The sequence below is a fragment of the Sinocyclocheilus grahami genome, unplaced genomic scaffold, assembly GCF_001515645.1.
Source record: "Sinocyclocheilus grahami isolate Dianchi unplaced genomic scaffold, SAMN03320097.WGS_v1.1 scaffold290.1, whole genome shotgun sequence".
NCBI classification, from domain to species: Eukaryota; Metazoa; Chordata; class Actinopteri; order Cypriniformes; family Cyprinidae; genus Sinocyclocheilus; species Sinocyclocheilus grahami.
Window position 1 is genome coordinate 223,447 of NW_015505469.1, and position 21,623 is coordinate 245,069.

A 21,623-nucleotide genomic window follows, 5' to 3' on the forward strand; every position below is an offset into this window, starting at 1 on the left:
TTGGAAATCACTGATGCTAATTGTATTTTATACTGATACTAAACTATTTTTATATAACATAAGTCTTTTATTTTTTCTGATGTAATCATCGTTTACCATGTAATTATTCATGGTTTTATAATGGATTTTCAAAGTTTAAGTTTATTCCGTCTGGTAACACTTTACGATTAATGCATTAATTAACATTAACAATGAGCAATGCATTTGTTAATACATTTTTGTTAGCATTAAGTAATAAAAATGCAACAGTTCATTGTTAGTTCATGTCAGCTCAAGTTGTAAATGTTAAATTTAACTAACTAAAAATGATAATTTTAGTGCTTTTACAGGTATTTTTCTTTGATAGTTCGAGTTAGCAATAGTGAAGCCGTGGTTTACAGTGAATTTATAACAGCAACACACAGAAGTAAACAAAGGTGTGTGTTTGTAGAGTAATTTACAACAGCTTCGAACGCGGCTCAACCAATCAGAATCAAGGACCGGAACTCTCCGGTTTATAAATGTAGTTAACCTATGTTAACAAATTGTAAAGTGTTACAAAATAAATCTTAATAAATCTTTTTTTTGTTTGTTTTTCTAAGACAAGTGTAAAACTAAAACCTATATATAAACTTCTTAAAATTAACAAATATAAATAAAGGCATGGTTTACTTAAAATCCCAGACAGTTTTAATGACCTTCATACAGCTTCATGTTTCAAAAGCGCTCAACCCCTCAAACATAAAAGTTCCCAAAGTCGAATAGACACCCTTATACTGTTGCCAAGAGCTAGCTGGAGATGTCACTTGCACAATCATTTAGGCACTTCCTGTATGTTGGATATCTTCTGAAATGATTGTACAGAACATATTTGAACTTGTTAATGGTTTAGTCTCATTGTTCTAAATGTTACTTAAGTTAACTAATGGCATGTTTTTGCCGTTTTAGCGTTTATGTCAAAGATCTTAAATGGGAAGTTGAAATTGTGTCCATCATGCCTTGTTTAAAATTAAAACTAAAATTCAGTTTTAATTAGAGAATGTCTTTATGATGCACAGATATCCTATGCACTCAACAAACACTTAAAACCAACTCATTAATCCCACATGGATTCACTTTTGAGCAATGTTTGATTGTGTGAACATTAGGTTTCCGGGACCTACTAACTCACCGCTCTATTAAAGTAGATCTATTTAGAAAAGGATCAACACTCAATAAATCCCACACCACAAACACAATAAATGATAATTTTAGTGCTTTTACAGGTATTTTTCTTTGATAGTTCGAGTTAGCAATAGTGAAGCCGTGGTTTACAGTGAATTTATAACAGCAACACACAGAAGTAAACAAAGGTGTGTGTTTGTAGAGTAATTTACAACAGCTTCGAACGCGGCTCAACCAATCAGAATCAAGGACCGGAACTCTCCGGTTTATAAATGTAGTTAACCTATGTTAACAAATTGTAAAGTGTTACAAAATTGTTTGTTTTTCTAAGACAAGTGTAAAACTAAAACCTATAAACTTCTTAAAATTAACAAATATAAATAAAGGCATGGTTTACTTAAAATCCCAGACAGTTTTAATGACCTTCATACAGCTTCATGTTTCAAAAGCGCTCAACCCCTCAAACATAAAAGTTCCCAAAGTCGAATAGACACCCTTATACTGTTGCCAAGAGCTAGCTGGAGATGTCACTTGCACAATCATTTAGGCACTTCCTGTATGTTGGATATCTTCTGAAATGATTGTACAGAACATATTTGAACTTGTTAATGGTTTAGTCTCATTGTTCTAAATGTTACTTAAGTTAACTAATGGCATGTTTTTGCCGTTTTAGCGTTTATGTCAAAGATCTTAAATGGGAAGTTGAAATTGTGTCCATCATGCCTTGTTTAAAATTAAAACTAAAATTCAGTTTTAATTAGAGAATGTCTTTATGATGCACAGATATCCTATGCACTCAACAAACACTTAAAACCAACTCATTAATCCCACATGGATTCACTTTTGAGCAATGTTTGATTGTGTGAACATTAGGTTTCCGGGACCTACTAACTCACCGCTCTATTAAAGTAGATCTATTTAGAAAAGGATCAACACTCAATAAATCCCACACCACAAACACAATGAGCTTTATTATTGACCAACTCAATATTGTTGTTACAGCTGATAAATAACCCCCAAAATATCATGTGAATGTGAGAGGAAACGCAACCACTTCCTTCCAATCAATCATGTGAAGCTAATGAATATTTCAACTCAATTCTATCGGTTATGGATAAATAAAATTGTGAAATGATTATGTCAGGCAGTTCAATAATAATAATGATGTCAAAATAATAATAAAAAACACTAAGAGAGATGAGCAGGATTTCCAGTCACCCCTTTGCCATCCGGTATGTGTGAGGTAGCTAAAGTATTTTAACCAACTACTTTCACATCTGGTTATTGCTAGTAGTATCGGTAGAATAAAGAATTCACTGAAATGTGTGCGCAGTGTCATCGGCTAAAATGTGCATCTGCCAGCCTTAGAAGCGATTGGCTCCTCTACGTGAAGCGGTAGTGCAGAGCTTCATCCTGGAAGCCGTGCTCCAGAGTGATGTGTTGAATGACTCCACCCTCCAGCAGACGCCAGCCGTACGCCAGAGCCTCCCCCGAGTCGCTGGCCAATCCCACGCTCTGCAGCCAGCGCACCATATCACTGCCCAGAAACGCCTCTGTGGTGCTGCTCTGTCCACACCTGCACAGCAGAGCATGCGTCACCGACTGCACCCAAACCAGACCAGACCAGACAGACAAGACACAGAGACAGACAGACAGGCAAGGGTAGCAAGCGGCAGATAGACAGGAAATGACAGATGATTAGAAAGCAAAGGAAGACGTTTGGGGAAAATAAATCCAAATGTCATGCTTTTAAAAAAAAGAAAATATATATCATATTCATGCAAATATGTTTTAACATGATGTAACACGCATCATTTAAAAATAAATGCATGCAAACGAATGGTTAATTCAGACAATTCAGTGCAAAAATAAAACGGAGAGCAGTGGAGGTTCTCTCACCTTTTCTTGTGAGCGATGTCTCTGACACACTGCTCCTTGTGATATGTGAGGAACTGAGTACAGGTCAGTCTGATCTCCTCGGACGCTGCAGAGCCTGTGACCTCCTGACCCCAACCCTGCCACAGGCTCACTAACCTTTACCAACATACAGAAGGCCACCGAATCAGTTTATGTTTATTATGATGTGTTTTATATACTTTTAAAAATTCACATTAAAGGAATAGTTTCCCTGAAAATGGAAATGTGCTCATCCTCAGGCCATCCCAGATGTAGATGAGTTTGTTTCTTCATCAGATTTGGAGAAATGTAGCATTGCATCACTTGCTCAGCAATGGATGCTCTGCAGTGAATGGGTGCCGTCAGAATGAGAGTCCAAACAGCTGATAAAAACATCACAATAATCCACAAGTATTGTGATATTTTTGTGATGAGTATAAGTGAAGTGGAAAAACTGTGTGTTTATGATCAAAATCATCATCAAAGTTTTTTTTAACTTCAAACCGTCTCTTCTGGCCAAAATACCAGTCCATAATCCAAAATAATGCTTCCTCCAATGAAAAAGTCCATCCCCTGTTTTCCCTTTTTTAGAACCGTTTTGGACTCTTTTTGCTCATAAACAGTGTTTGATCTGTGCATATTTCTCTCCTGATTCAGACGAGACAACGTTTTGACTCGAGAAAGCAATATTATGTATAGAAGACTTCTATATTTAGCCAGAAGCAATGGTTTGAAGTTAAAAACGTCTTGATGGATTTGTTTTTTTACAAATACACAGTTTTTCACATTACAAGACATTAACTGATGGACTGGAGTGGTGTGGATTACTTGTGGATTATTGTGATGCTTTTATCAGCAGTTTGGCCTCTCATTCTGACGGCACCCATTCACTGCAGAGCATCCATTGCTGAGCAAGTGATGCAATGCTACCTTTCTCCAAATCTGATGAAGAAACAAACTCATCTGCATCTTGGACGGCCTGAGGATGAGCACATTTTCAGCAATTTTTCATTTTTGGGTGAACTATTAAAAACTATTTAATACTATTTTTTTTCTACCTCTTTATAAATAAAAGCTCCTTCCTCTATCCAGACCATTGAAGAAAAGCCACAAAAACATTTTTCAAAATTGTTTTTGGAAGAAACTTTAACATTACAATGACATTAAACCAGTAATTTGACTACAAAGGCTACAGCCCATTTAATTATTTATTAATTTTCCCCACCACTTATAAAAATGTCAATAAAGTTTTTTTTATGCCAATGTTCTACCCTCTCTCTGACCCTTAAAATTAAACAGGCAGCTGTGCCGTTAAGACTCATGAAAATGCCATACTTGAATGTACAATCAGAGACAGCATTTTGCTGCACTGTGAAAGCTGTGGGTTTTTAAATGCTCCATTCTTCAACAACAGCCTTTTTTGCAAAGCTGCATTGCACTGTAACAGGATCACAAAGCAATCCTAACTGAAAATGTGCCACTCGAACTATTAAGAGGTCGGGGATCTTGTTCTTCGCTCCAGCCACTGTAATGTTGGGAAGTGTCTGCAGAGCAGCAGGTGCTACACACAGCCAGAAACAACACACATTTTACTATTATCATTAGTTCTTCTCTGCCATTTAAGGATATATTCTATATACAGCTTTTCCTGTATTACCTAAACGTGACTTGGCAGCGCCGGGTAGGTAAAAAGAGGATATGCAATGCATTTATAATGTGCTATTAGCAAACCTACTTTGACTTGATTGGCCATCTCAATCATTCTGACGAGCAATGTTGGACCCGTGAGGCAAAACAGCCTAAAAAAGTAACTTTTTGTCATCCTAATAACAAACAGAGTGCTGCATAATGGAGTGCAATGCAAGAATTTCAAATATTAGAGACGGACATTTTGGCCCATAAACTAATCGTGGAATATCCACTGAACCTAGAACTGTCCCATTTTTTTTTGGCAAGTTTGAAGACGACTTGCATGCATTTTTCATCACTAATGTGTAAACGTGGATTGTCACGTGTTGTTAATGTATTCAAATGAATTCATCTGCTCTAAGTTGTGGAAGACGCACGACACAAACCATTTTTCAGCTTAATCTCAATAAATGCACTTCTTGGACTGGAGATAGCAATTGGAAGTTGTAATTTCAGAAAATAAAAGTATGCTTTCAGAACTTCTCAAAAGATCACAGAAAAAATATGATTCATCATCATACGAGCCCTTTAATAAAGCTTAAGCTTAGAGTTTCGTTTAGTTACCTCTTTTTGAACGGAGAAATAATCAAATGCTTGTCGAGGCCAAAAAAGGCAAATGAAATGAGACCCTGCAGAGGAAAAAGACAATAAGAGACACACGTTTCAGTTATAGTTGGACTTCAGCACAACGCATGTGACAGGCACACAGATTTACCTGCCCAAAGTTGGCCACAACACAGAAGAACTGCAGCTCCAGATACAGCCGCCCTGGATCTTTATTAAAGAGCCACCACAGACAGCTGGAGAGATTCTACAAAACACACACACAACTGATTCACAGAAGAATGACTAGACTCTGAAGAACACTGAAACCCCACCCATAGATGAGAGTGGCATGCGTACTGACATGAGCTAATGTGGTGTCATGTGCAAAGCAAACAAAAACCTTTTTTGGTCACACTTTTTATGTGGCACAAAAACATCATGTTCATCATAAAAGAGGTACTCTATGTACTGTAGTTTTAATTCATATTTGAATAAATTAATAGATCTGGACAAAAACAAAGAGTTATCACATTATCGACCCTCATACATTTTTATGGTAATACCTTACCATACTTTTTATGTCAGAGTATAATTGCATGTGCATGCTAATTGACTGTACTCACAGCGAGCAGACTGACGGTCAGTAACAGACACACAAGCACATGTCTCGTCGACTGTATATCTGTGTTCTGTCTGTCTGCCACTTTCTGTTCCTCTTCGACCAGCAGACAGCTTGTGGATGTACACTGCTGGCTACACTGACCTAAAAACAGCATTCAAGATTATGCATGTATTCAAAATGTATTCCATTGATTTTCAGTGATGTTTTATCGAAGCAGAAGCCATTAAAGAAAGAGTTTGTGTCCTAATGAAAATTCTAACAGGCACCCAATTTAATTTAAAGTTGAAACTTTTCCATACGTATAATATCATTCATATAATAAAGTACAGTTGACCTTGTCTGTCACGCTCAAAAGGTCTTTAAAGTATCAAAAAAGTGGCCCACATATGAGGAACAGATATCAATATCAAAAACGCTTTTCGTTCTTCATTAGCATAACTGATGCTGTGCGTTGCAGATGATATTTCAGACGTGCTGATGTTCAAGACTGAAACGGACTTCACATCTGCACTTCGTCGCACAATTTTCAGAGTTCTGAAAATATGCACAAAGAGCAGAAAGAGATGCTGTAACCACACTGTTAGATTCTGCGTATAATGATTGAGAACATGATTAGACAAGCTGAGAACTGTGGTGCCTGTTTTCAGATGTAGTGAGCATGTGAACTCAATATTAATTTCATAAAGTTGGCTGGATCAATCTTCTAGATTCTTTGAAAGTAATTCTTGACAATCAGCTTACCAGGAAACCAAATAGAGTGTTTAAAATGTTGATATGAGCAATTACGAGGATGAACTATTCACTGGATTGGCCAGTTTCAATTTGGTTTCATTCAATGCAGGTCTATTAGGAAAACGTACTTATCCATACATCTGCTGAATGCTCTGTTGAGCTCTAGATACAGTGATGCAATCTCCTATCTATCTAGAGCAGGGGTCCCCAATCCTGCTCCTGGCGATCGACTGTCCTGCAAAGTTCAGCTCCAACCCTAATCAAACACACCACTTCTTCAGGATCACTTAAAAATTAAAGGCAGGTGTCTTTGATTAGAGTTGGAGCTACACTTTGCAGGACAGTCGATCGTCAGGAGCAGGGTTGGGCACCCCTGCTCTAGAGTGAGTGAACAGGAACTGAAAGAAAGAGAGAACCTGTTTGGATGGATGCTTCCTCGTTGGTGCTTGTCATGTCAGGCACGGACTGCAGATGGCCACACGCATACTCGCACGCCAGACAGTCTGACAAACACACACAAACATCAGTCAAATTCTCTCACAGGCTCTCTGAATGGCATATACTACTTTCATTCTCAAAGTAGTATGTACTCTGTGCTGCTCACTATGAACATTTTCTGTATTTATGAAACAACTAGATGAATCTAAAATGAGCTGCTTACGACCAGAACACAGTGAGTGGATAACTGTATCCCACAATGCAGCACGCTTGACTTCCATTTCTAATGTGATGACTGTCTTATCTCCATAACGCAAATGTTCCTAGAAAATTACCTTCAGAATGCAGATAAGGATTTTTATTTCTGAGATGATATCTGGGCGCCAATTGCTGAACTATGTGATCATGAGATCATGTAACATACTGTTCGAAACATCATTTCATTATAAAATACAGTACTACATATGTGACCCTGGAGCACAAAAGCAGTCTCAAGTCGCTGGGGTATATTTGTAGCAATAGCCAACAATACATTGTTTGGGTCAAAGATTTTTCTTTTATGCCAAAAATCATTAGGATATTAAGTAAAGATCATGTTCCATGGAGATATTTTGTAAATGTCCTACCGTAAATATATCAAAACTTAATTTCTGATTAGTAATATGCACTGCTAAGAACTTCATTTGGACAAATTTAAAGATGATTTTCTCAATATTTAGATTTTTTTGCACCCTCAGATTCCAGATTTTCAAATAGTTGTATCTCAGCCAAATATTGTCCTATCCTAACAAACCACACATCAATGGAAAGCTTATTTATTCAGAACACTTAAGACTGGTTTTGTGGTCCAGGGTCACATGCCATAGAACCATAATGCGTTTTTATATAATAAGTGGGCAGTATAAAACATATACTGTACAGCATGGGATAAACAGTATGCTATTATGTATTCAAGGGTCAGCTTCACAAAATCCTTCTTAACTACAATTTTAATTTATTCCCAAAACATTTCTCAAGAATGTTCATATGTTTTCTTAAGATTGTTCTAAAGACAAAACCTGAAGATTATTCGGAATTCCTGAAAAGAATGTTCTTAAAAATCATCACATATAACCTCTTAAAGTCAGGATAACCTCTAATTTGTCTTAAATACCCAAAGGTAAGATGATGATTAATGAATTCATTGGGTTGTTTCAAATAGCAAAAACTATTAATATTACGATATATACAGTATAATACATATTACTATTACTAAGGATGTGCATGAACACTCTGAAGAGACACGATAAGTGTAAGCAATCATCGAGTTTCTGCTGAATTCGAAATATGCAAACAAAAACAGATGAGAGAGCACAAGAAAGTTAGAGCACAAATAAAAGCAACACGCCACATTAAAACTACTGCCTTCCATTTACTTCTTAAAAAAAAAAGAAAAAAGGTTAAGAAAATGTTCTTTTGAGAATTGTACTTAGGAGCATTCTTGTGAACGTCTTAGGATTTATCTTCGGAAATACCTTAAAGGGATAGTTCACCCAAAAATGAAAATGTGATGTTTATCTGCTTACCCCCAGGGCATCCTAGATGTAGGTGACTTTGTTTCTTCAGTAGAACACAAACGGAGATTTTTAACTCAAACCGTTGCAGTCTGTCAGTCTTATAATGGAAGTGAATGGTAATCACGGCTTTGAGAGTCAAAAAAACATACACAGACAAAACCAAATTAAACCCTGCGGCTCGTGACGATACATTGATGTGAAAAGACACGAAACAATCGGTCTGTGCAAGAAACTGAACAGTATTTATATAGTTTTTTACCTCTGATTTTCACCATAATGTCTGAACTGTCCAGAGCGCGTTCAATAGCCGGCGCCTGAGGCGTCTTCTTCTTCTTCTTGCTTTACGGCGGATCGTAGACTTACAAGTGCATTACCGCCACCTATCTCTCAAATGGACCATTGACACTCCTAATTGAGATTGTAGATAGAGTGTCAAAGGTCCTTTTGAGAGATAGGTGGCAGTAATGCACTTGTAAGTCTACGATCCGCCGTAAAGCAAGAAGAAGAAGAACTGGACAGTTCAGACATTACGGTGAAAATCAGAGGTAAAAAACGATATAAACACTGTTCAGTTTCTTGGACAGACCGATTGTTTCGTGTCTTTTCACATCAATGTATCGTCACGAGCCGCAGGGTTTAATTTGGTTTCGTCTGTGTATGTTTTTTTGACTCTCAAAGCCGTGATTACCATTCACTTCCATTATAAGACTGACAGACTGCAACGGTTAGAGTTAAAAATCATCATCTGTGTTCTACTGAAGAAAAGTCACCTACATCTTGGATGCCCTGGGGGTAAGCAGATAAACATCACATTTTCATTTTTGGGTGAACTATACCTTTAACTTCTTTCTTAAGAATCCCATGATTCTGGACCCATAGTTTTACAAAGGAGGAGGAGTAGTGAGTGTCACACCTGTGTTGATGCTGCCTACAGCACCGGGCTGCTCTGTGTGTGTGTCCTCCTCGCTGTCAGACAGTGATCCACGTTCAAGGCTGTGATAGTCTTGAGTTCGCCTGCTGAGCAGTGTGAGCGAGACGCCACACAGCACAATGCTCACGAATAACACCACAGACGTGCACGTCACCTACAACACAACAATATTTCAGTACAAATACACTCATTTTATGATTACTGACAGTAAACCCACGGTTTATCCATTCAGGATGAATACAGGTCCATTTTCCCATACTTGTTTCAGCTTTTAGGAGAACACTAGGTGACCTGAAGAACTAAACATCACAAAACCATTTTGCTCTCAAACATTGCAAATGCTTGTTATATATTATAGATGTTATATAAGAGGACTATTTCAAAGTCCATTGTAAGTAACACACCAACTTGATCTACATCAGGGGAACACTAGATTAAAACAAGTAAAAAAAAAACATCTTACAGTTAAAAATAATGGAATATGATGGGCTGAATTACATAAAACTACACATAGTTCTAGTGTTGTTGTCATATTTGGGCCTAGTTCACACTGATAGCCCAGTTTTTGTTGCCTGAACACCTACAAAATGTAATGAAATCTGGGTTTTTTTTCTTGCATTTTTGCAACCAGTTCAAGACATTTTCATATGCGGTTTGAAATCCAGTAACATTAGACTGTGTATTAGTCTGACTATAAAGGTGGAATGGACTTTCTCTTGTTCATGAGGACAGATTGTGTATTCAGAGTCATGGACAGTAGTATCTTATGCATTGACTTCATGATCCGAGGCAAAACTTCTCTTTCCATTCTGCACATTTGAACTCAAGAAGTATCCTGTTATAACGCTACCTTTACACCATTACTAATCAACCAACTCTGTGTGCACTGTCACTTTGCATCGGATCTGTTTGTTCAGATAACATAGTCAGTCTTAAAGAGGGCATGTGGAATTGTGCACAGCGTAAAAGGCTTTCTTTCATCAGTTTTGTACCTGCGTCTTTCCATAAAAGAATGCAGAGTCGATAGTGTTTGGCAATCTTTGCCCTGTCAGGAGGAGGACACTGACAGCCAGAACCGGGACACTGCAAGAGACAGAGAGAAACAACAGCAGATATCAGTGTTTTTGGCTTAGAAAGACTTATTTCAGTTGTCTAATAGAGCACAACAGTGACTGCCTGCTTTTTTAGCAGCCTTGGTTTCAGAAGTATCTGAATCGAATCACAATATTACAAAGATACTGTGAAATAAAATCAGAAGGACAATGGTAAAAGCCTGTGTAATTAAATAATTGATTAGAAAATATGTATATATATATATATTTATGAGGCTGTTTTTAATTACAACACAACAACAACTTCTCTGAATGGATTGTGGATAATGTAGTTTTGACATTATGGTAAAACTATATTTTATTTGTAATATCTAACTAATATATTGACAAACAATCTCAGACCTCATAGTCAGTTTATACTGCAGTATGCATGCAGCACATTATTGAGCATCGATCAATTCTGCCATGTTCATCACGTACACAAACAACTGCGTAGTTGGTCATTATGTAACTGTCCTGAATGTGCCACTCACCCCCAGCCAGTGATCACAGTGAGCCCTGGCCTGAAGTTCACCTCCTCACGTCTCCTCATGAGGAGCAGAGACAGAGCGATCAGACCTTCACAACACAATGAATAACATTACTCAAACACAACCCCCAAAAGCCTGTTACTTTGACAAAAAACAGGCTCTCAATCGATTTTCTTCCATAGTTCTGTCATAATTCTCAGAGAGTTTAGCACGGTAATATACACGACAATGTTACTGAGTTTGGTCTTGGCGGAATAGATCTGTTGCGGCACAGCAAGTACTGAGACTTGCTACTGCCAACACATCCACAGATATGCTGCTGTGAGCATGTATGAAATACTGCTGCTGCACATATATGAAATAACCCCCATATATAACATACATAACATTACCCCATGATCCATAAGGTGGAGCTGGGGAAGGTGGAGGGTTTCCAAAGCACGCTGCAACTGCTACAGCAAGCACTAGCTAAGTATTTGAATGTTAAGCAGCGAGCTCATTGGCTGCTGATGCGAAAGAAACCAATCCGCTGCGTCATGTGAATAATGATGTAATTAAATCAGATTGAGTTTGAATCAACCTGCCACAGCTAGAGTTTCATGACATAACTTTGGATTAATCCACGTACTTACATAAGAAATGTTTAGTTGCTTACTTACAGTTTATTTCTTGTCATCTAGATCTACCGTAGTTGCATCGCAAAACCCACACCTGATTAAACTAAACAAGCCCACTTTCCATTTTTCACGTCCACAGTTTTTTTTGATAGATATTTTTTTAATTTGTAAAAAGTGTCCCAATTTTATTTTATTTTTTTACAGTTTTAATGCTGTTGTTTGGACCAGGTAGTGTTTAATGGTGTTGAATCAGATGTTTCGGAACAGGTGATGTTCAGTGATTTTTCAAAGACAAACTCGAATGACTCACCAGGCCAAATATAGGTGCTGTAGAGAGAGCCGTACAGTAGAGTAAAGGTCAACACCTGACCCAGGAAGTTGTCCTGCTCTGCCATGAAGTTCCACGCTATCATCCCAACACAGGCTAATAACTACAAACACACGGCAGTATTAGCTTGTGCAGAATGTGCAGTGAAAAAAATCATCAAGTTGCATTTTGACTGCACTTTCATGATAATTGAAATGTTCAGAAACATATTTGTGATATTAATGGAAAAGTACAGTTGGACGAAAGCCCAACAATGCCTCCTAGAGGTATCTTTACGTATATAACTTTATTAAAGCTTGTATAAGTCTGGACAAGTCAAGCATGTTTTTCTTGATGTTATGTCTTGTTGTTATTTTATGTTTGCATGAATTTTAGAATTATTTATGGACAGCACTTTAGTCCATTTTAATGGTTTTGAAAGTGCTTTATAAATAAAAGTTGAGTTGAACAAGTATCAGGGGCAGTCTATAGGCAGAAAGACTGACTTCTTTTTCTTTCGTTCAAGAGTACGGATTGCATGTCTGTTGTTCCTGTGAGTGAATGATTAAGAAGTTATCTGTTTACCTTCCAAGCTGTTCAAACTTAAATATTTTACATACTCCGTTATTGTCATATGTGAACTGTACTAGTTCAAATAATCATTTAAATAATATGTATACGTTCAGGTAAATTGCATGCAGACCTAGTTAGGCCAAATGTCGAAACTCCTTTAATAGCGCCTAGTTGCATATATTCCACAGTATTATTTAGATATGTAAGATAACTTGTACCCTTGTCTTGCATCAATGAAATGATACACTTGAATGCAGCTGTTTGGATAACTTGAATTATTATTGCTACTGCTATGTATAATGTTCATACTCTATATGTTAGTCATGATATTGTTTACATGAACAACTTACATTGTATTTTGCTTCCTCTGTTCATTGTAGACCACACACACGTGCACACACAGTGCCTGTACTACTTCATGCATGCAGAAATAATCCAAATAAATCCTCTAACTGGGACCTGCTCTCTTGCTCCAGTTTCTCGAACCGGAAACTCCCACCACTATTTCTGCTAGTGCCTAACCCAACCCTTTGAGCATCCCTTAAGCTTGTGTAACAGTGTCTCTAAAACCAAGCAACTACTAATTTTAAGCTCACCTGCGCCACAAAGAGGTTAATGGTGAAAATGTGAGGAATTCTGTGAAACTTTCTGCTCAGTAGCATGACTGCAACACTCCACACCTGCAGGGACAGGAAGAACAAACACGAACAGAGCATTTCAGAGAAGTGCAAGCCAGAGTTTGAATACTTTTAGTACAACGTGTTTCCATCCCCTCCGGTGCAGTGTGAACATACAACCTCTCAAAACCAGTTTAACTGGTTCATAGAGTGTGTGTGCGTGCGTGTATATGCTTGAATATTGTTATATACTGTATAAGCTTAAACCAAACTTCAGTTTCTTGTTTTTTTCTCAAGCTGAACGCAAAGAGGAAGGACGTGTCAACAGATGCATCTGGCAACAGCATGACACAATCTGAGATTGGAAACATTGCAACCAACATCTACACTAGACATGCAAACACGGGACCTGTTTGAACCTGCGAAGTGTTTGAATTTCAATGATCATAACAACTTAAAATTAAAATGAGTGTTTACATGCATCTTACAATGATTATGCTTAATAGCCAGATAACATGCATGATCGTGCAAACACCAGCAGTTCTTTTCTGATCTGTGCACATTAACTGTTGCCCTTTAACCCAATTTCACTTTGCATGTAAACACTTTTACTGGCATTCTGGTGTGTTTATTCAATGTGTGCATGTTTGATGTCAAAAGCAAAGAAAAATCCATTGTCGATTTTTATAACGAGCTGATTTTATCAGCGTTTTGTCATATTTTATCAGATTTTTCCCTAAATAATCTTCATATGGCTTTATCTTATCTGAAATGACAAATAACGGCATTTAAGACAACGAAAAGGAAAAATCTTTAAAAAAATACCAAAAAATATACTCTTCGTATTCATTTTAGTGTCCTATGGTTTTGAAAAACATTTATGCCTTTTTCAATAAAAGTTCAAATTTAACGACTATGTTTGTCACGTGGTATAACCACGTAATAAAATGTTATTCTTTTTTTATTCTTTTATATATTTTTTTACCTTCAGTACATGTGAGTGCACACATCTTATTTATTATTGTTATTTATTACCTATTTTACAAAAGCTTTTAAATAATTGTATAAAAGCATACATTTTTCCAACATGTTTACAAATATCGATAATTATTATTTAAATTATTCATTTAAATAATTGTGTCACATGACATTTTACTGCTTGAACTAACTTAAAATGGTAAAAAGATTATGATAAAATTATTTTATTTTTAAGAATGTTTCTTTTTGATACTCATCACGATACCAGGACAGTTGTACTGTACCACCCTCCAACAATTTTAAATTCATTTTAAGTCAGAAATGTTCTAATATATTACTAGAGTTTTAATCCATTTAATGTTTTAATAAATTAATGACGTATTTTGAATACATTTATAGACCCAGACAAAAATCCGGACACAGTATCATTAAATCTTGTTCTCAATTACCCAAAAAACATTATTTTACATCATTTCAGATTTCAAACAGCATGTCCATTAAAATCCATTTAATGCCTGTTTCCCATGGCATCTCCGGCAATACTGGTAATAACACGGATTTACCTTCATCCCATAATAATCACCTGCATGAGAGCAGAAGTAGCACAAACATGTGCTCTCACCACCAGCATGAGGGACGAACACATTCAAAATCAACACATTGTAACCATTCATGTCTTTAAGAGGAAGCAAAACCAGACAAAATTAGAAGACTGAAGGGAAGAGAAATGAAAACCCTCAACACTCACCAAAGCAAAGAGGCTGATAATGCTGATGTTGAAGCTGACGTGCTGCAGCGCTGATGCTAGTGGATCCGAGTCCATCCACGGGATGGTCAACAGCCAGGCAGACACATACATGATGGGAGCAGACAGAAACGTGCCGATCACCATCCCTGAGGTCACCTGAATGGGACAAATAAGAGGTGATCATCACAAAAATACCGTGGCTGTACTTTGATAAACTACATGAGTCAATCAAAATGTAACTAATTAAATAAGGTCAAAATTGAATTAGGTGTGCCATGGGACTGGCGTCAGGAAAAAAAAAAATTATGCAAATGTAGAATATAATTCTAATACGGAGACACATACAACCTAACTGGGAAAATTCAGCTGGATGTGGATTGAATGACATCAAAAGCTTGAGGTCTATAAAATGTTTTAATGTTTTAGAAAGAAGTCTTTTACGTTTACCAAGAATACAGTGATATTTTTGAAAAATGATCACAATTTAAAATAACTGTTTTATATATTGAAATAGTTTAAGATGTCATTTATTCCTGTGCTGCAAAGCTGAATTTTCAGCATTATTACCCCAGTCTTTAGCGTCACATGATCCTTCAGAAATCATTCTAATATGCTGACTTAGTGCTCACAGACTTTACGCTCACTTTTGATCAATTTATAGATTTTTTTTCTTAAATAAATATGACCCTGGAGCACAAAACCAGTCAAAGTCGAAATTGAGATTTATACATCATCTGAAGGCTGAATAAATAAGCTTTCCATTGATTTATGGTTTGTTAGGAATAGGACAATATTTGGCCGAGATATAACTATTTGAAAATCTGGAATCTGAGGGTGCAAAAAAAAATCTAAATATTGAGAAAATAGCCTTTAAAGTTGTCCAAATGAAGTTCTTGGCAATGCATATAGCTAATCATAAATTAAGTTTTGATATATTTACGGTAGGAACTTAAAATATCTTCACGGAACATGATCTGTACTTAATATCCTAATGATTTTTGGCATAAAAGAAAAATCGATAATTTTGACCCATACAATGTATTTTTGGCTATTGCTACAAATATACCCCAGCGACTTAAGACTGCTTTTGTGCTCCAGGGTCACATATAAATCAATAAATAAAGGTGCAAAACACATCTCCACAATGCACATACCACTTCCAGCTCCATGTTGTAATGTGATGCATATATGGCCACACTAGGGGCAGTGGGGAAGACTCCATACAGGAAAGCGTAGTTTGACAGACTGGTGTGGTTCATCGAGCTTCTGCTCCCACAGTCCAAAACCTCAACCATCCCTCTACAGATCAGAGGCATCACCAGCCTAAAGAGGCCACAGATGAACAGAGTGAGCTCTGCTTTATGCAATGAAACCATAAGCAAACCAAGAACTACAGGAACCATTTAACACTGTCAACAACATTATGTTTAATCTTACTCATCAAAACAAGAAAGAAGAACAGAAAAAGAGTTTGGGAGTAAACTACAGTGGGGCAAAAAAGTATTTAGTCAGCCACCAATTGTGCAAGGACAAACATGAGCAGATCAAACAGATCAGTTGTCACAGACAGTGTTACTGTCCCCTGCATGGATTCACTCTGTTGACGCTCTGAGAAACATTCCCATTGGACCAACACTGTACTGTTGCCAAGTTACACTGGAAGCTGCTACCTGCATATTTACAGATTCAAATAACCCGAGGGCAAAAAAACATTAAATTAGTTTTCTCGCCTTAGTAAAACATGCAAAGACCACTCCTAATAATGTGGGTGAAGATAAATGTAATTCTGATACGCGCTACTGATGAACAGTTCATCTGAAAGTGGATCTATTCCTCAGACAAAGCTATCACATGATTTCAGAAGACTTGGAATTAGAGCTGTGCAATTAATCGAAACCCAGCAACTGGGTTGTTTTGATTTAGGTTTAACCCAACCGCTGGGTCAAAACAACCCAATTGCTGGGTTTGTCCATATTTCACCCGGCACTGGATTGCATTTGACCCAGCATTTTTTAGTGTGTAGTATTCTACTGTGGTGTTGAGAATTGAAATTTCACTGGTATATAAAATGTAGATGTCATAGTAACCCTATTTACAGAAAATATATATTTGATATATATCGCTATCTTTAAATAAATCACTCACATAAAGTTTTGGTCATGCAGTCCACTCATAACTGTGTTAAATGATTGTGATTACAATACTGACCAAAATAATCGTGATTATGATTTTTGCAATAATTGACCAGCCCCAGATCGCATAACAAGCCATATGGACTATTTTTATGGTGCTCTTTTGGTCCATTTAGAAGCTCAAAGGGATAGTTCACAGAAAAAAAAAAATATTTTGTCATCATTTACTCAAGTTATTCCAAACTTGAATGAATTTTCTTCTTCTGTGGAAGTCAATATCTACCAGCAACTGTTTGGTTACCAGCATTCTTCAAAATATCTTCTTTTGTGCTCAACAGAAGAAAGAAATTCATACGGCTCTGGAACAATACGAGGGCAAGCAAATCATTTTTTGGGTGAACTGTCCCTTTAACAGATTGAATGGAAAAGAGCAGCATGGACATTCTGCTAAACTTCTTATTCTGTGTTCGACAGAATATTTCAACTTTAACTACTAACAATTTGCATGGTAGACTTACAGTTTTGCTGTGATGAGGAGAATAAGTGCCACCACAGTGGAGCGGGTAAGCTTTTTCAGCTGACCCACCATGGTTAGACCCAGATAAAACAGCGCTGCTCCTCCAAATGAGTTTGCCAGTCCATCTACAAACTCCTCCATGAAGGCCGGGATCTTCTGGCCCAGCAGGAAGTGAGAAATGACCCCGATCACCACCATAAAGACAATAGGGTTCTTGACCACCTGAAGGAGCACCAAACCCAGCACTTGCAGCTTACTCTGCTGCTGAGGTTCTCCAGTCCTCCGCCTCTGCACCTCACAGAACGCAAAGCCCAGCGGGTTCAGGACCATGAGGGAGACGGGAGCAACCAGGTAGATGTACTGAAGATACTCAGGATGAGTGTTGCGGTACAGAGCTTCAACTGTGGAGGAGCCAGAGACAAAAACTAAACTTAACATTTTGCCATTATCTACACACACTCATTTGGTTCCAAACCCTTATGACTTTCTTTCTTCACAAAAGGAGAAAAAAAACATACAGTATATCCACATATCAACATTTCTACATTCATTCACAGAGGCATCAATATCATGGACCATGGTTGAATCTAGTGCTGGGCAACGATTAATCACAATTAATCGCATGCAAAATAAAAGTTTTTGTGTACATAATATATATATGTGTGTACTGTGTATATTTATCATGTATATATAAATACGAACGCATGCATATTTTTCAGAAAAATATGTTATGTTTATATATTAAATATACTGTATTTATATATAATATACATGTAAATAATTTCAAAATATATACTGTATGTGTGTGTTTATATATACATAATAAATATACACAGTACACACATATTATATAAACAAAAACTTGTATTTTGTATGAGATTAATCGCGATTAATCGTTGCCCAATCGTTGTTTCAATTTTGCAAATCAATGTTGATATCGCAATGTTGTTTCAACATTTACATTTTCAACACTGATTTAGAAGTATTTTGTTGATCCTTTTACAACCATTTAGCACTTAACGTTGTTTCAGCTGGGGTTTTTTTTTCAATATCGAAACAACAACTGGCATTATTTAACCCCTTCTTAACGTTGAAGTTTGGGCACGTGCCGACTGAGGTGAGTTATTATGTGAATCATACTAGTACTATGTGCCAAGCCCTGGAAATGCATTCAAGAAAAATGAACCTCAAACTAAACTAACAGGCTGTACAGCAACCTACAAACTCATAATGCTTGAAGATAACTTTGGGCAAATGAAAGCGAAAGAATATATCTGTAGACAGTCAAAATATCACAGATTCACGTTTTTCATGATTTGTGGGTTTAGTTATATTTTTGGATTTGTTCTGTTACCCGTAATATGGAGTTAATATCAGTTATGTCTATGGCACATACTGTAGTACTTTTTTTACGTATGGCTTCTCCTTTTTTTACTTACCTATAGGGAACCCCAGAGCAAAGTCATTACTCTGTGTGGCAAATATGGAGAAGAGGCCAGCTTTGGAGAAACGGCTCTCTCTGTCCGCCACCAAAAGTGTGAGGACACACACAAAGAAGAACACAGTCACTTTAGCCACCAAAATACTAAAGAAAAAAGGCCAGATTACATCGGCAAAGTCCAGCAGCACCATGTTTTTGAAAAGCAGAGCTGGAAGCGCAAACTTGGACACAAAGCTGCCCAGTCCTTTAGCATGTGTCGCTGGGATGATGTTTGTACGGCCCGCGACGTATCCGCAGAGAATGATCCCAAAACACTCGAGCAGGGCTGGAAGGAGCTTGTCGATTGACATGCTGGGTGGGACGGAGGGGGGGTCAGATCCATTCCTGCTGCTGAAGATGGAGCTATTAACCGAGAGATCACCCATCTTCAGGCCGACCACAGACCCCTCATAACCCGGCAGACGGGTAAACAACTGTACCAAAACACTCTGAAAGCAAAGGAAAAAACGTCATTCGTTTATTCAAATGAGTTTTGTGTTGCTTATTATTAGAAGAATACAAAATATAACAGTCATACATATCTAGTGAATATGTAAATGTGTTTCTAACCAAACATTTTGTAGCACAGTGACTATATGAATATGTGACCCTGGAGCACAAAACCAGTCATAAGGGTAAATTTTTTTGAAATTTAGATTTATGCATCATCTGAAAGCTGAATAAATCAGCTTTCCATTGATGTATGGTTTGTTAGGATAGGACAATATTTTTCGTGACACAACTATTTAAAAATCTGGAATCTGAGGGTGCAAAAAAATCGAAATATTGAGAAAATCACCTTTAAAGTTGTCCAAATGAAGTTCTTAGCGATGCATATTAGTTTTTATATATTTACAGTAGGACATTTACAAAATATCTTCACGGAACGTGATCTTTACTTAATATCCTAATGATTTTTGGCATAAAAGAAAAATTGATAATTTTGACCCATACAATGTATTGTTGGCTATTGCTACAAATATACCCCAGCGACTCAACACTGCTTTTGTGCTCCAGGGTCACATATGTGTAGATAGTCAAATCCTGGTATAAATGCACTGTCTAGTCGAACCTTTAACCTTATGAAGCCTATTATATCATATTTGATACATTAATTTCTAAGGCCTCTAAATTATCATCATGATCAAAATTTGGCTAAATAGCCTGCTGTACAAAATATTCTACATGCCTTCTGTTGCCTCATTGATAGCTTTTTACAAATCCAAAGGCTTTTTGGCCATATGAATATCAGCTACTGCACTATATTGCATATGACACCTCTGAATTAATCTGAGGTGTTTTTCCTCCGTGAAGATGAGCTCCGTATTGTCACTATATCATACTATATGAGCCATAAAAGCCTGGTGTGTAAAAATAATACAAAACATAACACATATGCAAACTCTTTTAGATTTTCTTTTGAGTTTACAGTTTTACATTGTGTATAAAGGTTCAATTACCTGTTCCATTTAAACATACAGTCAAACCAAAAATTATAAATATAATATTTGATTTTTTTTTTTTTTACTAGTGGGTGCAGAACACTATAGTTCATTTACGTAAGCGAGGATAGCAACATAAAGTAAACTGTGACATATTACACCCAAAAATTCTTCATACGGTGGACTACCAGTAAAACTAATAAACAATTTGGAGCCAAAAATTATTCAGACACTTTGACCTGACCATGTTTTGCTTAAGTGTTTTTTCTTTAATTGCTAATGCGACCTTTTTACACCACAGCCTGAACAACATTAAGCATTGCTTGGTAATTGGTTGACCTAAATTGGTATTATCTAATTGTGTACTTAAATTTAAAAGCTGAATTATTTTGGTTGATTGTAATCTATTACATACCTTTCTATCAAAGTTATCTGACATTATCAAGATGAATTTGTTCTGACACAGTGTAACTCTGAGTTCTTAAACTATAGCGAATAAACTGTGATAATGGGAGAAATGTTGAAGGTGTCTGAATACATTTTGGTTTGACTGTGTGATATACAGTATATATGCTGTCAAACGATTAATCGCATCCCAAGTAAAAGTCTTTGTTTACATAATATGTGTGTGTACTGTGTATGTTTATTATGTATATATAAATACAAACACATGCATGTATATATCTAAGAAAAATATGTTATATTTTTATATAAAAAATGTTTATTAGGGGTGCTCCGATTGATCGGCTACCGATCACTATCGGCCGATAATCACGTTGGGATGATTGATCGGCTACCGATCACTATCGGCCGATAATCACGTTGGGATGATTGATCGGCTACCGATCACTATCGGCCGATAATCACGTTGGGATGATTGATCGGCTACCGATCACTATCGGCCGATAATCACGTTGGGATGATTGATCGGCTACCGATCACTATCGGCCGATAATCACGTTGGGATGATTGATCGGCTACCGATCACTATCGGCCGATAATCACGTTGGGATGATTGATCGGCTACCGATCACTATCGGCCGATAATCACGTTGGGATGATTGATCGGCTACCGAT

General features: G+C 37.0%; 1 protein-coding gene across 2 annotated transcripts in view; it reads right to left on the minus strand.

The window, feature by feature from the left end:
* Positions 1-1,896: 1,896 nt before the first annotated feature.
* The window catches only part of gpr155a (G protein-coupled receptor 155a), a 24,791-nt gene continuing 5,064 nt past the window's right edge, over positions 1,897-21,623 (minus strand). Inside the window, exons 2-16 of one of the 2 annotated variants that reach the window (XM_016292655.1) lie at positions 19,064-19,553; positions 17,626-18,025; positions 16,130-16,298; positions 14,976-15,131; positions 13,229-13,312; positions 12,063-12,183; positions 11,139-11,223; positions 10,546-10,636; positions 9,536-9,707; positions 7,045-7,131; positions 5,898-6,037; positions 5,444-5,539; positions 5,293-5,357; positions 3,043-3,177; positions 1,897-2,719 (exon numbers count right to left, since the gene is read on the minus strand). In XM_016292655.1, the coding sequence (XP_016148141.1) occupies positions 2,527-2,719; positions 3,043-3,177; positions 5,293-5,357; positions 5,444-5,539; positions 5,898-6,037; positions 7,045-7,131; positions 9,536-9,707; positions 10,546-10,636; positions 11,139-11,223; positions 12,063-12,183; positions 13,229-13,312; positions 14,976-15,131; positions 16,130-16,298; positions 17,626-18,025; positions 19,064-19,490 (2,421 nt within the window). In that variant the 5' untranslated portion in view covers positions 19,491-19,553 and the 3' untranslated portion in view covers positions 1,897-2,526. Of the gene's footprint in view, positions 2,746-3,042; positions 3,178-5,292; positions 5,358-5,443; positions 5,540-5,897; positions 6,038-7,044; positions 7,132-9,535; positions 9,708-10,545; positions 10,637-11,138; positions 11,224-12,062; positions 12,184-13,228; positions 13,313-14,975; positions 15,132-16,129; positions 16,299-17,625; positions 18,026-19,063; positions 19,554-21,623 lie in introns of both variants that reach the window. The other variant, XM_016292656.1, reaches the window with a different exon arrangement.